Source organism: Magnolia sinica, chromosome 11 (genome assembly GCF_029962835.1).
Source record: "Magnolia sinica isolate HGM2019 chromosome 11, MsV1, whole genome shotgun sequence".
NCBI classification, from domain to species: domain Eukaryota; kingdom Viridiplantae; phylum Streptophyta; class Magnoliopsida; order Magnoliales; family Magnoliaceae; genus Magnolia; species Magnolia sinica.
In genome coordinates, this window is record NC_080583.1 from 37,175,429 (window position 1) to 37,198,378 (window position 22,950).

Consider the following 22,950-nt stretch of genomic DNA (forward strand, 5'->3'; position numbering starts at 1 on the left):
TATACATTTTGTAGCTCATTGAAACCCAGGAAGATGATGAGGAGGGTAATGAGATTGATCATGAGGAGAATGACGAGTCAGGTGATGACGATGAGAAAGGCGTGGAGGAGAGGGACTGAGGGGGGGTATACCAAGGGGGGGTGTTATGAAGAATATTATTTTTATGGAGGAATTTCGGATTGAGATGGAAGAGTTGAAGAAGGAGAGAGGAATTGAGGAAGGAGAGGGACGAATTAAGAAAAGAGAGGGAAGAGATGAGAAGGAAAGAAGCAATGTTTGATGAGCGGGAGATGTTGCTGAATGAGAAAGAATAATTGAGGAGAGAGAAGGATTTGTTTTTCGAGGACAAGGAAAAGTTAGCGAATGAGAGGGAGGAGTTTAATAAGAAGGAAGGTGGTCGTACACATAGGGGATGTTTTGTGACGGAGGAGGAGGGTGAGGAGTTGAGGAAGAGAGGGGAAGTAAATGATAGCCTACATAAAGAACTTGGACATGGGAATCTGGATGTGTAATCATATAGTAATGTTAAAGGCAATATATTGAATGCATCCACTTCTCATCCTGTTTATGAAATGAGAACCAAAAGGATACTGAAGCCATGATATTACAAGATTTCTCCATACTTGTCCCTATCTACATTCGATACAACCCCTGGGGCAGTTCCTGAACCCAAGCAACTAATAGCTTTAGCTACTTCTCTGATACCATTTCCTCTACAGATGGATCCTTTTAAGATACTATCCGCGCATGAGGTGAAAGAGGCAGAGGACTGGTGCGAAGCAAACAAGAACATAACAGCGGGGAAATGGTTCAGTACGAGATGGATGATGGATATGTGGGTTGATAGCGAGGTAAGCATTGCTAATTTTTTCTCTATATGCATTGATTGGCATATAATTAACTATTATATTAATCTATGACTAAATCGTACTATCCTATTGATTAGGCTATCAACACATACATCAAGTTCCTTTAGAAAAGGCATAACGACCTTTCAATAGCATATCCTCAGGATTGCAAGTTCCGTCCTACCTATTTTATGGTAACTGTTTATTTCGGCAATCCTTAATCTGTTCGAATATTTTATTATCTTACATGTATTGAACTTTGATTATGTTTGTAACAGCAAAGCCTTGAGGGGTGTTTGCCGGTTTTGATCCCATACCGAGCCTCCAAATCGTCATCAGAATGGGCCTCACTAATAGGCCAGCTGAACATGGCCTACGCAATTGCTACGTAGCGAGATAAACCATACGACAAAACGATTTGGTGTTGTGAACGGATAATGCACTCATCACAGAACATCATCTCTTACTGTTATATGTTCTATCATGTTTTGACTAATATATTATTCTGTGAACCATGGATAGGTCTATGGGCCCATAAATCATGAAAATTTACATTGGGTTTTGCTGGTCATCTATCCTAGAGTAAGAGAAATTGTTGTTGTGGATAGCTTATGCACAAATCTAATGCCGAATTACAAGCAGTAGATGAAGAAGATGAATGATGCACTCCCCATTCTCTTCCATGCCACTGGAGACAATACTGCGCTTGAAGGGAAGAAGTGTACCATCAGAGTCGATGAATCTGTGCCAAGGCAGGACAATGGTTATAACTGTGGCATATTTGTAATGAAATTCATCGACATTTTGTTTAGTGGTCTCACCTTGGCGGGAACAGACATGCAAAAATTCGTCGCTGATTGGAGGAAGTCAATAACATATGATTGCTTGTCTGTAGTATGTAGATGATATTTACCAAGGGGATGGGAGGAGTTTTGGAAAGATGTTGTATTATATGGGGTATTAATTTCATTGTTGAATATACATTGTACATTGTTGTCCCATTCATGTAAGGAACTCGGACTGAAATGCACAGACTTGCAAATTTTCTGCATAATCGCCGGAAGTGCAAGTTTTAATGTATTGCATTCTTTTTAATTTTTGTGAATGATGAAATGAACTTTATACATTGTCTCACTGTATTTTCAGTTTGTCTGGCTATGCTTGTCAATCAAGTTTAATGCACATGGAACTCAATGCTTAACAATTGCTCCAGATCTTGAATTCAAATTTGCTTTGCTCAATTCCAAGTTTGCCCCACTTAATTCCATGTTTGCCCCACTAATTTCATGCTTGCCCTGCTTAGTTTCATGTTTGTCCTGCTCATCTCCATGTTTGCCCCACTAATTTCATGCTTGCCCCGCTCAATTTCATGTTTGCCCCGCTCATCTCCATGTTTGCCCCACTAATTTCATGCTTGCCTCGCTCAGTTTCATGTTTGCCCTGCTCATCTCCATGTTTGCCCTGCTAATTTCATGCTTGCCCCACTCATTTTCATGTTTGCCGCACTCAATTCCTAGTTTGTCCTGCTCAATTTCATGCTTACCCCGCTCATTTTCATGTTTGCCACACTCAATTCCTTGTTTACCCCACTCAATTTCATGCTTGCCCCGCTGAATTTCATGCTTGCCCTACTCAGTTTCATGTTTGCCCCGCTCATCTCCATGTTTGCCCCACCAATTTCATGCTTGCCCCGATCATTTTCATGTTTACCCCACTCAATTCCTAGTTGCTCCGCTCAATTTCATGGTTGCCCTGCTTATTTTCGTGTTTGCCCCGCTGATCTCCTAGTTTGTCCCACTCATTTCCATGTTTGCCCCACTAAATTTCATGGTTGCCCCGCTCAATTTCATGGTTGCCCCGCTCATCTCCATGTTCAACACTATAATACTTGTAAGTGTTGTAATATACAAATAGAAAAAGATGCTTGCATAATGTTTACTACTCTAAACATTATGAGTGAGTGTTATAATATGCAAATAGAAAAAGATCCCTTGTCTTGCTATACACTTGGCCTGGAAGCATGTATCATTAAATGAATTTATGGTCAAAATGAATTTGTTACAAATGTATCAAGGTAATTCATTCTGGTAAGGCATATCTATATAGAATCTACTCTAGTTGACGAAAGTTCGTAGAGTTCGAAATGAGATTTTTTATAAATTATGTCATTAATTAGAAATGGAGAAATTAGCCTCTGATAGGCAACTCTCTTCTATTGAATCACAGAAGCCAGATCACCCTCAGAATGTTTATGTTAAAAGATGTCAAGGAAGAAATTAGCCTCTGGTGGCATAAGCTCTCCTATTGGAATGCAGAATCAACTCGATGATCTATTGGCTCAACCTCGTTGGGTCCGTAAGATGGCATATGCATTTGGAGGATGATGACAAAATGGTCAGTTTACAGTGAAGTCAGAGTATTATTGCAAATCATACTCATCTTCTAAACCCATACCTAAAGACACATATTACCCAAAATCATGTACAAAGAGTGTGGGGCCCACCAAAACTGAATTTCATGAGTATGTGGCCCACAAAAAGAGTTTATATTGATTGTGGGGCCCACCAAAAAATGTATGAAGAGTATGGGGTCCATTGAAATACAAAAAGTGGGTCCCACATAAAGAGTTTATTTAATCTCCCCCCCATGCCCAAACCCTCACATTCCACACTGTTTCTTCATCTCTCTTCTCCTTTCTTCATCTTCATTCACAAAAACCCTCTCTTTTTTATAATCTCTCAACTTCTAAACCCTCTATCCACATCTTCCACAACCATCATTTCCATCTTTCAAACCCTCATTTTCCTAACCCTTTCTTCATCTCCCTTCCCCTTTCTTCATCTTCCTTCATAAAACACTCTCCTTTTCTAATCCTTCTACCTTCTCATGAAGTTCCAAACCCTCTCTCTTCATCTTCCACAACCATATTTTCATCTTTCAAACTCCTTTATCTCGGTAATGGGGAAGAAGAGGGTGGTTCAAATGGGTCCATCATCTCCGCGGATCTTAAGAAACAGGAGGTGGGCGGGCCACTGTGGATGAAGCGGGTCCATCATCACAACCTAATCGAAGAAATATGAGGACGGACAATGTTGGTGCAACGAGTTATTCACCACCACCTCATGAGAGGAGGTCGAAGAGGGCCCACGATCAACATATATGGACATTGGATGCGGGCCGATATCGCGATCGGGAAGTGGTTTTCTAAGTCAGGGTGGGGGATTGACTATTTGCCGAAAATGGCGTGCTAGATTGACTCTTACATCAAGGTTGGGGACCAATTTTTGTAGGTAATTTTTGAGCCAATGAGCATGATGTATAGTTTTTCTACTCTAAAATTGTTAATGCAAGGCTCGACCCACTCGGATTTGACATTTCATATGGAGACGGGTTGCGTCCCATCGGTGTAGAGCACATCGTGAACATACTTGGTGTGTCATTGGGAATGGTCCATATCCCCATAGACACAAAGAACTTGAACACATCTGAGCACATGAGTGAGCTAAGCAAGAGTTTGTGTGGCCACCTTGTGGAGTAGAGGAGAGATAATAGTTTCAGAAATAAAGAAATGATTCCAATTTATAGACTTTTGCACTACATCTTCACACATAATTTATATCCAAGATGGGAAAATAACACAGAGGTTTCTGTCTACCATGCAGAGATTATGTACCAGATAGGGCGTGGGAAGAATGTATGCCTGCCCTCCATTATCCTTTACCATATAGTGAAGGTCGTGAGGACAAGAAGAGGTAATCTCTCCCTCCCATTTGGCTACCTAATTTGCAAGCTAGCCCAACATAATGGGTTTATGGCATCCCTCCGTCCCTCACATCCAGAAAGAGTGATAACCGAAGACACCTTAAATCGCATGTAATGTGGCCCTAAGCAAGAAGTAAGGCGATTGGAAGCATTTGGAGACGAGATAGCTGAAGTTGAAGAAGAAGAAGAAGAAGGCATCGAAGAGGATGAGGCTGAAGAAGAAGAGGGTGATGATACAGGTGAGATGCCCGATGCACATCTGGGTTTAGATGAACGTCTAGGGGCGATCGAGGCTAGTATATCTAAGCTTAAGAAGGACCAACACTATCTGAAGTGTAAGATGAAGACTATGCATCGAACAATAAAGGCGGTGTTGTGTTGTGTACAAAAGGAGGGAGTACCCCCTCCCTCGCCAGACTCGGTATCGCAGTAGGGAGTTCTGATGCATATGGACTCCTTCACTTCTGTTAAGCTATGTTAGTGGTTATGTGCTTTGTATTTACTGTGTAGTAAGCGGTAGATCATTTCCACCCAGTAGTGTAATAGTTGGTAGTTGGGTTATTTATGTTTTTCACTTGCTTAGGTATGTATGGGAACAATGTACTAACTCAGATTATAAATGAAATTGTTTCCACTTTGGTTTACCATGTGCAGTAGTGTATGGATGTTCTCATTTTATCACTCTCAATCCCCTTCATCATGCATCTCAGATTGATCATGGGGCCTTCACAATGTATAGCTGATTCTGTCATTCCTCATCCCAAGCATGAAATTGAGCGAGGCAGACATGAAATTGAGCGGGGCAAACATGAAATTCCGTCGGGCAAACTGAAACATGAGCAAGGCAAACATGAAATTTAGCGGGACAAACATTAAATTGAGTGGGGCAAATTAGGAATTCAGTGGGGCAAACATGAAATTTAGTGGGGCAAACTAGAAAATCAGTGGGGGGAAACATGAAATTGAGTGGGGCAAGCTAGAAATTCAGCGGGGGAAACATGAAATTGAGGGGGGCAAACTAGGAATTAAGTGGTGGAAGCATGAAAATGAGGGGGCCAGACTAGAAATTGAGCGGATGGGGATTTGTCATCATACATGTTAGCATGTTTTTGCTTTTGCTCATTTTAGTATCTGCGCAATTGTCAAGCATTGAGTTCTATGTGCATTTTCCTTTTCGATGAGCATAGCGAGACAAATTGAAAAAACAATGGGACAAAGTACAAGTTCATTTAATCATCCTTTGAATATTACAAAGTATGCTATACATCAAAACACTAAATAAATTACAACGTGTGCTATTTTTCAGGTATAGGAAACTTGCACTTGCGGCGATTGTACCTGGTTTGTTTGCATCGTCCACACTTTATAGTTTTCGTTTCCTCTCCACACGTGGAATTATAAGCTTTTTGGGTCTTTCAATTGACCTCCTTTGTCCTGGGGGTTTAATTTGCGCACAATACTCCTTGAAGCCTACTAAAATTTCTTCCCACTCACTCTTGTCATGTACTGGGTACACCGATTTGCTATACGTGGCTTTGTAATTTTGTACCGTGTAGAATGGGAACAGTATGAGTAATGAGGGAGATTGTAGTTTATACATGCTGGCAGGACATGCATGCAAGGGTACCCCTTCACGCCAAACTAGTGACATGTACACGAAAAATCACTGAGCTTGACTATATTATTATAATCTCCCACAACATAGTACTCATCTTGAGAAATAGGATGACAGCAAACATCTCGCACCTTCTGCACATGATCCTTTAACTGTTGCTCCGCCCATGGTGTCAATGGCCCTACAAATGATACCACAGATTCTCTTCTCTTATAAAACAGTTCTTGTATCTTAAATCTAACCCCTTCTATCAATTTTGTAACAGGGGATTCGTGTGCTTCTTTGAAGATGGCATCAACACACTCGGAAATGTTTGTAGTAACCAAGTTGAATCTTTTTAATGAAAAGTATGAAGATGCCCATCTCTCGTATCCGATTTCTGCAGCCATGCATGTACTACGGGGTTGGCCATATCGATATCATGCATTTTTCGAATTCAGCCCTTTACATGTCTTCACTGTCTACCTACATCTCCAATGACTTGTCTTTAAAGGTGTCTACCAAGTTTCTGTAGATATTATACACACAATAGCCATGAATTGCACATGGGAAGACCTGGGGAACCTCTTTTAGTAAACCTTTATGTCGATCAGATATAATCAGAAGATCATCCAGAGACCCTATCACATCACTAAGGTAGGTAAGGAACCAATTCCAACTGCTACTGTTCTCTGATTCCCCGATGTCAAATGCAACTGGAAATATATGATGTCCCCATCTAAGGCCGTGGCGATGAATAGGACACCCTTATATTTGCCCTTTAAGTGTGTCCCGTTAATGGCTAATACCCTCCGCAATGATTTTTAAAAACTTCTAATGCATTGCCCGATCACAACAAAACATCGCTCGAACTTGAAAGTCTCTTTGTTAACAAGAAGGGCAGTCACTGTCCCTGGGTTGACCATACTCAACTCATGCAAATACAAGGGGAGTTGATTGTAGGAGTCTTCATAAGACCTCATCACCTGATTAATTGCAAGCTTCCTGGCTACCCATGCCTTCCTATAACTGATAACAATATTATACTTCTCTTGCATGACAAAGATAATAGCACGTGGCCTCAACCCCATGCGTTGCTCAATGCGACTGACAACCAGATCACACGCTAACTTATTGCTTGCTTGCCAGTGATCGCTCCTCATCCATGACATGCCACACGTGTGATTTGACGTAAAAGTCCGTACCTTGAAAATTTCGCAATCAGTCATGCGAGATGCATGGACCCTCCATTTGCATTTATCTTCAAAGCACACAACCGTAAATCTCCTAGAATTTGAGTACAGTATCCTATACTGAAATTTATTTTGAATGGCAAATTGGCTTAAAGCATATTGGCACCGACTCTTATCCTTAAACATTTGCCCAACGGCTATATCGATCGATTCAGACAATGAATCCATATATTCTAGCATTGCTGCATTAGTGAATCCAACATCATCAAATGGCATAGAAACTTGACGAGTGTTGAAGTTTGATGTTTTGGGAAGGTCTGGATGCGGGATGTCGCTTTCAGGATTGATATCTTCGGGCGGTGGATGATGACGACAGATCTGCTGTTGTTGTTAGAGGCGGTGCCATGTAAATATAAGTGAGGTCAAGGTCACGTGCACCACTGACTTGGCTGCTCACAAATTTTGATGTTTGTGGCGACTCAGGCAGTTGATCATTTGTTCCTCCTACTTGTAATGGATTTGGCTTATATTCCAATTCCACACCATGCTCTTCTACCACAACGTCCATGTGTGTTGTCATATTAATGTATTGGATTGTCTCGATGACTAAAGGGATGAATTTTTTTCAAATGCTCCAACTGTGTTTCCAGGAACTCTCTGACGTCATCGTCGTCCTCAAGTACAGTTGGAGGGATTGATTTATTGGAGGAGGGATACAAAACTTTCATCATAATATCACAATCTGTTGGTGTACTCTTAATAATCTTGTACATTTTGGATAGAAGTTCCTCGTACGTTGTATCAGCATCTACCGAAATAGTTTTCGTACTTCCACTCGTGTACATCCATTGCTTGTTTTCATATTCTAACTCCTCGCCATAGCAACAGATGATTCTCGTAGCCACTATCTGGAAATCAATACAATGACAAATTATCAATAAATCGTTAAACAACGGAAGCTTGCCATAAGATAAAACTCAATTAAATAATAGAAGACCGAAAACTCGCTTTCCCTTATAGATGAGAATGATACAAAGCTTAAGGAAATAAAGAGTAAGCAATGCATTAAATTTTCACTTAAACAACCATAGCTTATATAGATTAGGCCTTCTACGAATGATTTCGTATTGTATTTTGTTAAATTAAGGCAATCTACCATGACATTGAGTGGGGTAAACTAGAAAAATGAGCGAGACAACGTAGAAATTGAGCAGGGCAAATATGAAATTCAGAGGGGTAAGCATGAAATTCAGCGGGGTAAACAATAAATTGAGTGAGGTAAACATGAAATTCAGTGAGCATAGCATGAAATTGAGTGGGGCAAACTATAAATTAAGTTATGCAAGAAAATATTAAATCTAGTGTATGTAATCCCCATCAATGAGTAAAATTTAATAAGCCCAACGCATGAAATTGATTAAGCCTAACACATACGCATCAACTTGCATTAAATTGATCTTAGCTAGCATCAAATAAGTCCATCAATAAATTCACTGAGCTAGCCTCAAATAAACAACCAGAGCTCATATGGATTAGGGCTTCAATAATGCGAATGATTTCATATGGTACTCGTTTAATTTTGTGATCCTAACTATCATGACATTGAGCGAGGCACGCATGGAACTTGATCAATGCAAACTAGGAATTAATCGAGAGAAGTATGAAATTTTAGCACGACCATCTAGAAACTATGTGAGGTAAGCATTAAAATTGACCGGGGCAATGTAGAAAATTGAGTGGGGTAAACTGATAATTTAGCGGGGCAAACTAGAAATTGAGCAGGGGAAGATGAAATTGAGCGGGGCAAATATGAAATTCAACGGGGCACCTAGAAATTCAACATGGGAAATATGAAATTGAGCGGCGCAAACTAGAAATTCACCGGGGTAAAAATTAATTTCATCGGGGTAAACTAGAAATTGAGCGGGGGAAACAGGGAATTGAGCGGGGCAAACATGAAATTCAGTGGTCAAATTGAAAATTCAGCGGGACAAACATAAAATTCAGTGGGGCAAACTAAAAGTTGAGCCAGGCAAACATGAAATTCAGCGGGGCAAAGTAGAATTTCAGCGGGGTAAACTAGAAATTGAGCGGGGAAAAAATGAAAATGCGCGGGGCAAACATGAAATTCAGCGAGGCAAACATGAAAATTAAGCAGGGCAAAGTAGAAATTGAGTGGGGCAAATTACAAAATTCAATAAGGAAATTGGAAAAATCAGCGAGACAAACTAGAAATTGAACGGAGTAAACAAAAAATTGAGCGGGACAAGCTATAAATTCAACTGTGCAAGAAAACATTAAATCAAGCGAGCGTAGCATGATATTAAGCTGGGCAAACAATATTTCGAGTGAGCATTGCATGATATTGAGTTGGGAAAACATTAAATCAAGCGAGTATAGTATGATATTCAGCGGGGCAAACATTAAATCAAGCGAGCATAGCATGATATTCAGCGGGGCAAACATTAAATCGAGTGGGCATAGCTGATATTAGTGGGGCAAAAGTTAAATTAAGCGGGCATAGCATGATATTGAGCTAGGCCAACATTAAATTGAGTGATCCTAGCATGAAATTTATCGAGGCAAACATTAAATTAACCTTATATAACATGAAATTCAGTAGGGAAAACATTAAATTGAGCGATCCTAACATGAAATTTATCGAGGCAAACATTAAATTGACCTTATCTTATCAACCGTGAAATTAAGCTGGGCAAACATTAAATTGAGTGATCCTATCATGAAATTTATCGAGGCAAACATTAAATTGACCTTGTCTTATCTACCATGAAATTAAGCTGGGTAAACATTAAATTGAGTGATCTTAGCATGAAATTGAGTAGGGTAAACATGAAATTCAACAAGCATAGCATGAGATCGAGTGAGCCCTAACATGGAATTGAGTGAGCTTCAGATGGAATTGAGTGAGTTCCACATGGATTGGACCGATCAATGCATAAAATTAACTAAGCTTAATGGATAAAATTGAGTAAGCCTACCACATGGAATTGATCGAACTTCACATGCAATGTAATTGTACGAGCCGAGCATTTTTTTTAAATGTCTGTACCACCGACTACCATAGTACAAGTCAAATGTAGGTTGAAGAGAGGCGCTTTGGAGTGAGGGAATATTTTGAACCTTTTCAAGGTTTGCAAATGCAGCCAATTCATGGGATTTCACATAACCCGAGCCAAGAAGGAAAATGGCAGACGTAGAATGATGATATCTAGGTGATTCATGGAGATTCGATTAGGAAGATGAGAAGATAACCTCCGTACGTCGGTTTATCGTTGAAAGGGAGTGAAAGGATGTTATTTTGAGGAGGTTTTTTCATTAAGGCAGTGAAAGCAACGGAGTGAAATACGAAAGGAAACAGATTGGCTACTCACCCTGCCACCAGCCAATGGCTGTGGTCGGTGGTCTGTGAGCCCCACCATGATGTATGTGTTTCATACATTCCGTTCATCCATTTTTACAGTTCATTTTAGGGCTTGTTCCAAAAAATGAGAGGGAAATAAATCTCAGGTGGACCACACCATAGGAAGATAATATTGATTGGATATTGACAATTAAAATTCTCCTAAGGCCCAATGAACTGTTTATTTCACTTGTAATCTGTTGATTAGTTCATACAGGCATAGATAAAGGGAAAAACGAAAAATCAACTTCATCCAAAACTTTTATGGCCCCCTAATGGTTTCTAATGGTTGACGCTCATTCAACACTGTTTCTTGTAATGTGGTACACTTGAGATTTGAATATACCTCATTTTTGGTCTCATACCATAAAATGATCTGGAAAAATATATGGATGGCATGGATGAAAAGAATACATCATGGTGGGGCCCACAGACCACCGACTATCAGCCATTAGCTGGTGGCAGGGGGAGTACCGAATCCATTTTCGTGAAAAGGAGGGGTATTTTCATCCTGAAATTCAGTCTCCGTACAAGGAGGTCTAAGTGCATATTGTAAGTTTGTATTGCTTCAAAAAAACTGCTGGATAAAAGGTGGGGTCCACAGTCGTAAATTTCTCCTTTGGCATTCCAATTGCTTGATCTAAGTGTACATCATGTTTAACATAAATTTTATGGGCTACCTTACAAATTTTGTGCTAATCTGACAATAGAAACCATCTAAATATCCACCTTTAATTGGGATGGTCCAAATAATTTACAAAAGAGTACTTCTTTTCAGCAATTTGATCAATCTATTTGTTAGATCTCATCATAGGTTATTTATGATTCTTCATAGTCACTTTTATCAGGAAATCCTAACCATCCCATCTATGGATTGGAAAAGGATGGCTACAAAAATAAGGACAAACAAGGGATGGATTATATTGTAGATAAGCATGATTTTTACGTAGTAGTCCATAAAAATGTGTTGTAGACTTAATAGATCAATTATACTGTCCAAATGATAAATGCAACTAGGAGCACTTTAAATTATGGTGCTCTGAGAGCACTGGACCAGTTCCCATTTTAGTATTCTTGTCAGTGTGAATAAATTGAAGATACTCCATTCCTTCATACAATAAAATACGAGTCTTACTATTAGAGCACTTTATTTCGGAAGCGGATTGTGTAGTAACTCACCACGTTAAGTGTACTGAGTAAACTCTGTGAGATCCACCATGATTTATTCATTTTATCCACCCCGTCCATTCATTTTACCAGGTATTTTTATGGTTTGAGCCAAAAAATGAGGCATATCCAATGTTGAAATGGATCACACCACAGGAAACAGTTCAATTGGTCTACCGTTAAAAAATTCTTGGGGCTACAAGTAGTTTTAGATCAAGTTTATATATATATATATATATATATATATTAATTTTCCCTTCATCTCATCTGGGTCTGTAAGATCTTATGAATGGGTTCAATGACAAATAAAAATCACCGTGGGGCCTAGAAAGGTTTCAACGGTGAAAATCATTATCCCCACTATTTCCAATGGTATGATCTACTTGATATTTGGATATTCTTTATTTTTGGGCTCAAACCCTTAAATTAGATGGAAAAATGGATGGATGGCGTGGATAGACCACATACATTTAAGGTGGGCCCAAATGGGTTTACTCAGTATGATAACAGCGTACTGAGTAAGTTAGTACGTAATCCAAAATAGTAACAGTTCTTTACGACTCCATGGAACATATGTGGATCCTTCAATTCTAATGGGCACTACTTGATATGATCCATGATATGAGACTTGGCTCAAGGGTAGACTGACTCTGTTTCAACACAGAGACCAAGATGAGTGCCTATGTGGTGTGCGTAGGTGGGTGAGTGTGTCGGGTTCCTCAGCATCTAGCCTTCAAATGGCGACTCGAATTTGGTAGTGACCCCTCAAGTATCAGGTCTTGCTACTAATATGTGCTTTGGGCCAACCATGATGCATGTATTTCATCGATGCCAATTTATTTTTTTAGCTCATTTTAAGGCATGAGCCCAAAAAATAAGGCAAATCCAAAACTTAAGTGGAGCATATCATAGTAAACAGTAGAATGCCCCTCATTAAAAATTTCTTAGAACCCATTGCAATGTTTATTTTCCATTAACTTATTAAGTAGGTCATATAGACCTACACAAAGGGAAAACATAAATATTAGCTTAATCCAAAACCTTTATACCCTAGAGAAGTTTTTAATCGTGTGCATCCAATCATCACTGTCATGACCCAGACTCGGAAAATGGGCTCACAAAATTTTTGATCGCCGAATCCGGTGCCGACAGCCTCCGTAGTACCCCATTCTCAGCTCCCAGCGCTCATACACTAGGTTCTGATATTGGGATCTTACAAGGAGGATTTTCCAACGTACGTTTATCTCATAAGAAGCATAACCACAAGTTTACCCAAATCACAAAGGCAATAACATCATTACATATCCACTAACATAAACATTAGAATATAATGCTGAAAGGGAAATATACATATAACGAAAATCAAACCTCTAGAAGACAGCTTCGCACTCCAAGCTTAACGTTGGTGCGACCTAATGCCACCTGCATGCATCTATCGTGCATAAGCTTTATAGAAAGCTTAGAGGGTGGTGTAAGTGTGTGTACAAGGTAAGTGCCAAGTATATAGATATCAAAGTAAGCGGAAATACTGGCAATCCATAAATCGTACAATATCAGAGTAATGTAGAAACATGTTGGTAAGTCCATAAATACCATCAGCCTTATCTAGGCTATGCGATGCAAAAACATAATAAGCCAATATCATATACTAAGGAAGCAATGTAGATCAGCTATGCAATGCGGAGACGTAGTAAGCCAAATATCAGATACTGAGTCCATGAATACCGTCAACCTTAATCAGGTTATGCAATATAGTAGTGTAGTAAACCAAATGTTGTGCTGAGAGTGTAATGCAATATGCGGTGCGAATGAAATGACCTAGCTAGAGTGTGAAGTCAGATAATAGTACGTAGTATCGTAGGTTATAGGGTCCATCACAAGGGAATTCTATCCAAACAATTCCCATACCTAAATTTGAATAGTCAGACTCAATGTGGTAAACTCCTAATCTTAGGTTAATCGCGTGCTCCAACCAAAATCCTGGCCATTGCGAAGATACATATAATAATTAGTTGCGCACCACCAACCCGAGTGGATAGTGAATGAATGAATAAATGAGTATGCAACTCCTACTCAATAAGTCTACATATCAATACCGTACATCTCTGGGATCATCACCGGGGTCTAGTATACTCTATACGTGATCGCCACCCACTGGACGCACAACCACGCAAGTGGAAGAGCTCTCACTATCCGCCTGACCAGTAGTCAGTCAATATCTACCTGGCACCTCGATAACGGACTTGTTTACGAGCTGGTCAAACTCAGCCTACCTATGCCCCCTACCCTTGGGCGGGTAAGGCCACACCCCCTTCCAACCGACCACGACACAGTAGGAGATGCGACGTATTGATATTCAGCACTCGGGCGCTCATGTATCCACTTGATTTAGATGTTGGAGCGTCTCCTGGCCATAGAGGTTTATGGACTTTCACCTAGGGACATCACAATGGGCCTCACTCAAGGGCCACATATACATTACATCGAGCCTCACCATATGGGCCTCATATACATTACATTAGGCCTATTATATGGGCCTCAAATACATCACAATGGCCTACATCACATGGGCCTTACACATTGCAATGGGCCGCATCTCATGGGCTTAATACACATCACAATGGGCCGCTCACATGGGCCTAATATACATCATAATGGCCGCTCACACGAGCCTAATATATGTCACAATGGCCACTCACACAGGCTTAATATATGTCACAATGGGCCGCATCGCATGGGCCTCGTGTGCATCAAGTGGGCCACATCACATGGGCAGCACCAATGGGCATCATATACATCGAGTGAGCTGCATCCACAGGCCGCACCAATGGGCCCCATATACATTAAGTGGGTTGCATCCACGGGCCACACCAATGGGCTCCATATACATCAAGTGAGCCACATCACATTAGCCGCACCAATGGGCCTCATATACATCAAGTGGGCTGCATCCACGGGCCGCACCATTTACACCATTCATCTATTTTAGAGATCATTTTAGAGCATTTCCCAAAAATGAATCATATCGAAAAATCATCTGGACCATACCACAAATAATAGTAGTGATAATGATTTCCACTGTTAAAATTCCATAGGGCCCACCATAGCATTTATTTTCCATCCAATCTGTTCATACGATCACAAGGACCTGAATTAAGTGGGAAAAAAAATTTCATACTGTTCCAAAACTTCTGTACTCCCAAAAAGGGTTTCAATGGTAGACGTTCAATCCTCCACTATTTGCATGTGGTCCACCTGCTAGATTGTATGGATCAATGCATACATCATGGTCTAGGGTCCACGTCAATTAATGGACTGGACGACGTGGATGAAACACTTACATCACAATGTGTACCACCGTCCTACTGCTGGAGGGTGGATGCAACACATGCATCAAACGGTACCCACCGTCCAACTGTTGGACGGTGGATGCAACACATGCATCAAACGGTACCCACCGTCTAGCTACTAGACGGTGTGAATACAACATATACATAGAGGTGGGGGTCCATAGAACTGCTGATGGTAGATGGGGTCCACATGACCCAGATGGACGGTGTGGGATTTAAAGATTAGAGGTGGGTCCCACCGTCCATCCATCTAGACGGTTTGGATAGCTGGTGGGACCCACAAAACTTGTTGTTTTAATACAACAGCTATATAGTTGGTGCAGGGTACTCCAGCCAATTTGCTTCCCATTAGGTGGGTCCCACCATAATATGTTATTATACTATATTATAATATATTTTATATTTATAAGAAATGCACCAGCCAATTCACTTCCCACCATCCAGACAATGGACGATGTGGATTTTAAAATAATTACACCAAGGTGGGTCCCACTCCCACACGTGCCACACCTTAAACAAATCGACGGGGTTGATATAAAACACATTCATTATGGTGGTGGGTCCCATCTTCCAGACCACTGGACGGTGTGGGTTCTGCACATGCGAGGTGGGTCCACACGTGTGGCCCACCAGATATATACATAATATATTATATATATTTACATATATATATATATATATATATATATATATATATATTATTTAAAGCCTATGACCCTTTCCAATCTGGATGGACGGTGAGGATTCAACACATCCATCATGTGGGACCATGATCTGGATGGTCTAGATGACCCATGTATGTCATGGTGTGGGTCTACGGACGGCGTGGATAAAATACGTACTCCTTAGGTGGGCCACAACATGAAAGAGAGAGAGAGAGAGAGAGAGAGAGAGAGAGAGAGAGAGGGAGAGAGAGAGATAGAGAGAGAGACGATGTAATGGAGGGACCCCGCCACTATGGGCCCCTCTTAGATCACAACACACACATCAAAGTGGGTCCCATCATAAGTGGACCCTCAAATGGAAATCAACGATGGATCCTTAGCTCCTAGGCCCTCCCTTTAATGGAGGATATGAGGATTGAATGGTGGAGATGGGTGATTAGGGGAGCAGGAGGTGTGCCACACCTAGCTTCTCCTTCTCCCTTAAAAATGCTTGGACATTCCTCTCCCTTAGATTACTTGGGATGGAGTAAGAAATGAGAGAGAGAGGAGTGGTGTTGTAAATGGAGGGTATGGTGCTTGTTGACTTGTTGGTAAGAAAGGAATGGGATGGGTATGGGTGTTGTTAACTTATGGGTGAGACAGGGATGGGTAAGTGATGGGTTGTACTTGACTTGTACATTGATTGATTGATGTGAAAGATTATACAGATTCTCTCAGAATTCACAACGCGCGACGTTTTCCTCGAAATAAATGCGGGCTCACAACTCCTGGCCTGGGTATTGCATCAGTGCGTAAGACGCATCGTTGGAACCGCGACGACGGTGCGGTCGCGATGGTACAAGTTTCAAGTCGAGCTGACTCAGATCTATGGAGTGCGACTCAGGGTCCCGTGCAAATGCTGATTACAGGTCATGGGTTGCCAAAATTTGACAGGGAGGATCACGGGAGTTTACAGAATGGTACGACCTAGGATACGGGTCTTACAATCAGTGTTTCCCGTGGTGTGGTCCACCTGAGAATTGTAAACAACCTCTAAAATGAGCTGGAAAATGGATGGAAAGCATGGATAAAATAAATACATTAATATGGGGCCCACAACACTAACCAGTACCACCCACCTCGATATGGGAGGGTTCACTATCGAATTGAATCCTTCAAATGGATGCTGGGAAGAAAAACTATCCATAGTGTTTTTAGACCAAGACGGCCAAATTCAACCAACATTGTTGAATTTGTTATTTTTTGACCAAGACGACCGAATTTAACTAAAATGAATGAATGTACCAATTTTCAACTAAGACCGCCAAATTCGATTAAGATGGAAAATTTTTGCTAGTTTTCAACTAAGATGGACGAGTTTGGACAAGCTGAACAACTTTGATGTTTTTCGATCAACATGGTCGAGTTCATCCAACAAGGCCAAAATTGATGTTTTTACATGGCTGAATAGTCACATTTAATGTGCCAAACAACAAATTAATTTTGTATTGACCTTTTACTAAAGGTGAAATGATACGGGATTAATGTTGTACCCTATTTCTAACCGTTCTTACGATACCCGATTGGAAAGGACATGTGGTATATCAAGAGAAAGATATAGAATGCTAAAGATTTTAAGTGTAAGGCTCATATCCTAGTTCGTACCATTCCTTAGACTTTCATGATCCTCTCCATCGAATTTTCACGAGCTGTGACCTGTGATTGGCATTTGCACATGACCCTAAGTTACATCCCCTAATCTGAGTCAACTCGACCTGAGACTTGTACCCTAAAGACCGAGCTGTTGCGCGATTCCAATGCCACGACTTGTGCACCGATGCGATACCCAGGCCAGGAGTTGTGGGCCCATGTCTATTTCGATGAAAACGCCATGCATTGTGAATCCTGAGAGAATCTCTACCCAAACATCACATCAATCAATCAATCGCTAGTCAAGTACACAACCCATCACTCCACCCATCACACCCATCCCTCTCTTGCACAAGCCATCCCCAAAGTCAACTCTTCCTTACAACACCCATCCCTTTCATCCCATCTTTCTTACAACATCATCCCTCTCTCCCATCCATCACTCCATCCCATCTTATTCTCCACTATTTCCCAAGATACCATGAGAGAAAATTTCTAAGGGGAGAAAGAAGCCAAGAGAGGATCCATCTTCCTACCCCCTCATCTCACCATCCAACCATCCAAACTTCATCATCCACCATCAAAGGAAAAGCTTAGGAGCCAAGGATTCCAAGGGGCTAAAGAAGAAGACAATCAGTGGGTGATCTAGGATTTTCACCATGGATTTGTATGATTTGAGGGCCCACTTTTGGTGGGACCCATTTAATATATGCATTGTATCATGTATAGGGAGGGCTTATAGTGGTGGAGTCCCTCCCCTCCACACATCTCTCTCTCTCTCTCTCTCTCTCTCTCTCTCTCTCTCTTTCCCCTTTACAGCCCACCTTGATGAATGGATTAGATACACACCATCCATGAGTGGACCACGTGTACGTGGGGCCACCTTAATGTATGTGGTTGGTGAGCCATGTGTACGTGGACCCCACCTTAATGGATGTATTACATCCATACTGTCTAGCCATGGGACGTCCAACAGCCTCTGCTGCTGGGCCGTACGAAGGGAAAATAAATACCAGTTTGATCCAAACCGGGTGGGCTACACTAATGTGGACCCCACCTGGACGCATGTGTTTTTTCTCCACCATCCAAATTGCTAGACGGTGGGTTGCACCATGATGCAAGTGTTTTATCAACACCGTCCATTTAACGGTGGACCCCACTTATGATGTACGTGTTCCATCCGTTCATCCATTATCTAGACGGTGGGCCAGCAACCCAATTACATAGCTGCTGCATTAACATCAACAAGTTCTGTGGCTGATCATGAGGTATGAGTTATGTCCCAACCGTCCGTCCATTTGGCAGGACATGGGACCCACCCACACGTGTTGCACGTGTGGGGTGGGCCCCTACGTTGTTGATGTGTTGTACATCACACTCTCCACAGCTGGACAGTGTTATGTGGGGTGCACCATGATGTATTTGTTATCCACGCCGTCCATCTATTCCTGGCAGCGGCTGCACGTGTGCTGGGTTGGGCTCACCTTGATGTATGTATTCTGTATCCGCATCGTCCAGATATGAACGGTGCTATGTGGAGCCCACGTTGATGTATTGTTTCATCTAGTCGTCCATCTGTGGGACCCACATGATGAATCTGTTTTATCCACACCGCCCATCCTTGGGACGTGTGGACCCCTCGTGACATGTGTTTTATATCCAGCCACGCCGCCTATCTGATTTCTAGACGAGTGGGGCCCACCTTGTGATGTGTTGTATATTCACATCGTCCATTCACATGGCCCCCATATGATGTATGTGTTTGATCCTAACTGTCCATCCGGTGGAGCCCATTTGGAATGTGTAGGGCCCACCCCAATGTGATGTATTTATGGCCCATATAATGAGTCCCGATGTGATGTATATGTGGTCCATCTGTGAGGCCCGATGTGATGTATATGTGGCCCTGTGTGGGGCCCAATGTGATGAATATGAGGCCCATACGATGAGGCCCAATGTGATGTATTTGTGGCCCATATGACGAGGCTCAATGTGATGGATATGTGGCCCATGAGTGAGGCCTAATGTGATGCATATGAGGCCCTTGTGTGAGGCCATGGGCCCACTATATATTAGGCTCTATGTGGGCCACTCCTTGGGAGCAATGTTGGTTAAATGTCCACATTGATAGGCAATGATGGTTAAATGTCCACATTGTGACCTTCCCTTAGGCCTTGCTAAGCCCATTCTCATCCTTCTCTAAGTGGGTTGACCCAAATTATTGGGCCCCATTGATATTTGTATGATCCATCTACTCTCGTTGGGCTATCCCAAGATGTTGGACCCCCATTAGTAATTAGTAGGATTATTTTTTATCTTGGAGTCCATCTACGACTTATTTGGGCCCACTAGGGCATCTAGCGGGCTATATGATAGAATGGAGAAGGAACCCTTTCTGGATCCTTAGGAATATAGGTAGGCTAGCTAGGCCTAACCTTGATATGGGGAGAGTATGTCATTACCATAGATGGTAGGATCTACGATGTCAAATTTGGTATATCCACTGTTTGGGACCAATCTTCACATTAAAGATCAGTCCAGCGGTCCTTCTGTGGACCCCGCCTTGTTTATAGGTCGATTGTAGATACCGATTGTGAGCATGCTTAGCATAGCATCATGATACATGCCCATACGCATCATCTACATGCTTGTTATGAGATGTGATCGACCATTGCATATGCCATTGGGCAGGTTGTTTATGGGACTCCCTGATATGCAGAGTTGTCCCACATGAGTGCACAGTACGTGTAGGATTGATGCATGATTGGATTATATGACTCATGCATCTTGCATTGTGTGATATGGTTACTATATGCCCTAGCGACATCAGGGTCGTGGCCTCTACAAGCATATCATGGATGGCTGGATTAGATAACGAAAATACTTGGTTCTCACATTGTGGACACATAGGATGTCATTGGGTGAAAGTCCCAGAACCTTTTTGGTACCAGGAGGATGCTCTAACGTCGAAACCAAGTGGATGTATGAACACAGGAGGGCTGTACACCAGTAGGCTGTGTCTCCCACTTGGTCATGGTCAGTTGGAAGGGGGTGTGACCTTACCCGCCCGAGCGAGGAAGCAACATCTAGGTTAAGTTTAACCAGCTTAAGGAATCGGTCTGTTATCGACGAGTTGGGCCTGATATTGGTAGGCGGATAGTGAGGTCTCTTCCACTAACCTAGTTGTGCGCTCGGATAAGGGCGGCAAGTTGGTATAGAGTGTACTAGATCCCGGTGATTATCCAGAGTGGGAATTGTACTGATATATGATGCTACAGAGATGAGCTGGATTAATATGAGATTCAGATGAGGATTGGTATGCTTGAGTTGCATCTCACATCGCATGACCTTGGTATGGCCAATAGCATTCATGCCTTGCATCGCATGGCCTTGGTATGACCAATAGCATTCATGCCTTGCATCGCATGGCCATGGTATGGTCGATAGCATTCATGCCTTGCATGGCATAGCCTTGGTATGACTGATAGTATTCATGGATTCGCCAGCATATTTCGCATTACTCTGATATTATATTTTGATCAGGCTTATATCACGCACTCACTTACACCACGCTCTAAGCTTTCTATAAGCTTATGCACGATCATTGCATGCAGGTCACGCTAGGACACCGCAGCAGTACTGAGATTTGAGAGTGCAGCGGACTTCTGGAGCTTCCAATATTGTTATTGTATTTCCTTTTATGCATTGTACTTAAAAAAGTTTTTTATCATAGCAGATTTTGTGATGATGATCTTGTTATAGTTCGTGGGTTATGCCTATGGTTATTCTCCTTATGAATCAAATTTATGTTGAAAATCCTCCTTGTACGATCTTAGGATCGGAACTTAGTATATGGGTGTCGGGAGACGAGAATGGGGTACTATGGAGGCTGTTGGCGCCGGATTCGGTGATCGAGAATTTTGTGAGCTCGGTTTCCGATTCTAGACCATGACATTCAGGGATGCTTGAAGTGCTTTTTTCAGAATCACAACAATTAAGATGAAAAGATAGGAAGTAGTTGAAAAGAATTCAAAAGTAAAGCAAGTAGCCGAGAGGCATATAGGAGGTTGATTGAGAGGGAAAGCAAGAAAAAACCTTGATTGACAAAGTGAAGTAAGCGGTCGATAGTCGTATAGAAGCGAAAAGAGTGATCAATAGGTGTCCAAAAGCAAACCTAGTGATCATGGGAAGCTAGAAAATGGAATGTGCCCGAGAAGCTTGGTCGAGCGGTCGAGTGGAGTACGAGAGAGCAATTGATGAAAGAGATGCGTCTGATGTGTGGCCGATGATCAAATAATGACCAAAAGCAGAGCTTGGTTGAGAGAAGAGGAACAGTCAAGAAGAAGAAACATCACAAAGAAAATACGAATAATCAGGAAAAAAATGTAATAAAGAGAAGAGGAACAATCAGGAAGAAGAAATGTAATAGAAAGAAAGATCTAAAGAGGCTTTTCGACTATGTAACCGTTGCAATAAATGAAAGAAGGATCTAGAAGAATAAGTTGCAATAAAGCTCTATAAATAACATAGAATCATATTCACAATCCCAAGTGTAGGGTCACGATGTAGTAATAACTCACGAGAACGAGGTCGAATCCATAGGGACTAAACTTGTACGTATTCTGAAAAGAACTAGAGCTAGAACTAAAAAAAATATCTAAATCTAAATATGGAATAAAAGAGAGTAATTGTGAAGGATTTATCAAATATCAAAAGTGAACTAGAACACCAAGGATCCACTTGCAGTGATCAGGTAGCCCTCTTACCTGATTCAAGTACCACAATTGGAATTGGAGTCCTATCTTATCCAATTGGAAGATATAATAATTAAGATTAAATTTGAACTTTCCTTGACCTAATTTTCAATGGAGGAGGAATTGTGATAATTGGAAGGGATTCCATCACTAAACCATGCCCATGGGACGATGTCCAACAACAGGATTTACCAATCCCATAATCTAAAAATCAGGAAAAGAAGATACTCAAAGCTATTATAGATCTACTATAATTTGAGTCACAAGAAATCATTAAAAACTGAAAGTATTCATTAAATATCAAATTATAATCAAAGAAGGTTCAACATAAACATGAATCTAAGCAAAAGAAACATCCCATCACGCTACAAGCTTCACCTCTTAGCCCTAGCTAAGAGATTTAGCTAACCATAGACATGATTGGACCAAAGTCTCTTAAGAAAAATATGAAAACAACTAAGAAAGAAGAAGAAAAACTCTTGGCGACGGCTTCTCCACCCTTTTGCTCCACTCCTTAAACCCTAGAAGATGCCTAGGAACATCATTGGGAGTTCTATTTATAGTTGT

General features: G+C 41.4%; 1 protein-coding gene across 1 annotated transcript in view; it reads left to right on the top strand.

Annotated features, from left to right (window-relative positions):
• The first annotated feature begins 719 nt into the window (after nucleotides 1-719).
• Nucleotides 720-22,950, top strand: part of LOC131218093 (probable dolichyl-diphosphooligosaccharide--protein glycosyltransferase subunit 3B) — a 30,035-nt gene continuing 7,804 nt past the window's right edge. Inside the window, exons 1-3 of the mRNA XM_058212776.1 lie at nucleotides 720-851; nucleotides 4,738-4,849; nucleotides 6,491-6,618. Of these exons, the coding sequence (XP_058068759.1) occupies nucleotides 720-851; nucleotides 4,738-4,849; nucleotides 6,491-6,618 (372 nt within the window). The remainder of the gene's footprint in view (nucleotides 852-4,737; nucleotides 4,850-6,490; nucleotides 6,619-22,950) is intronic.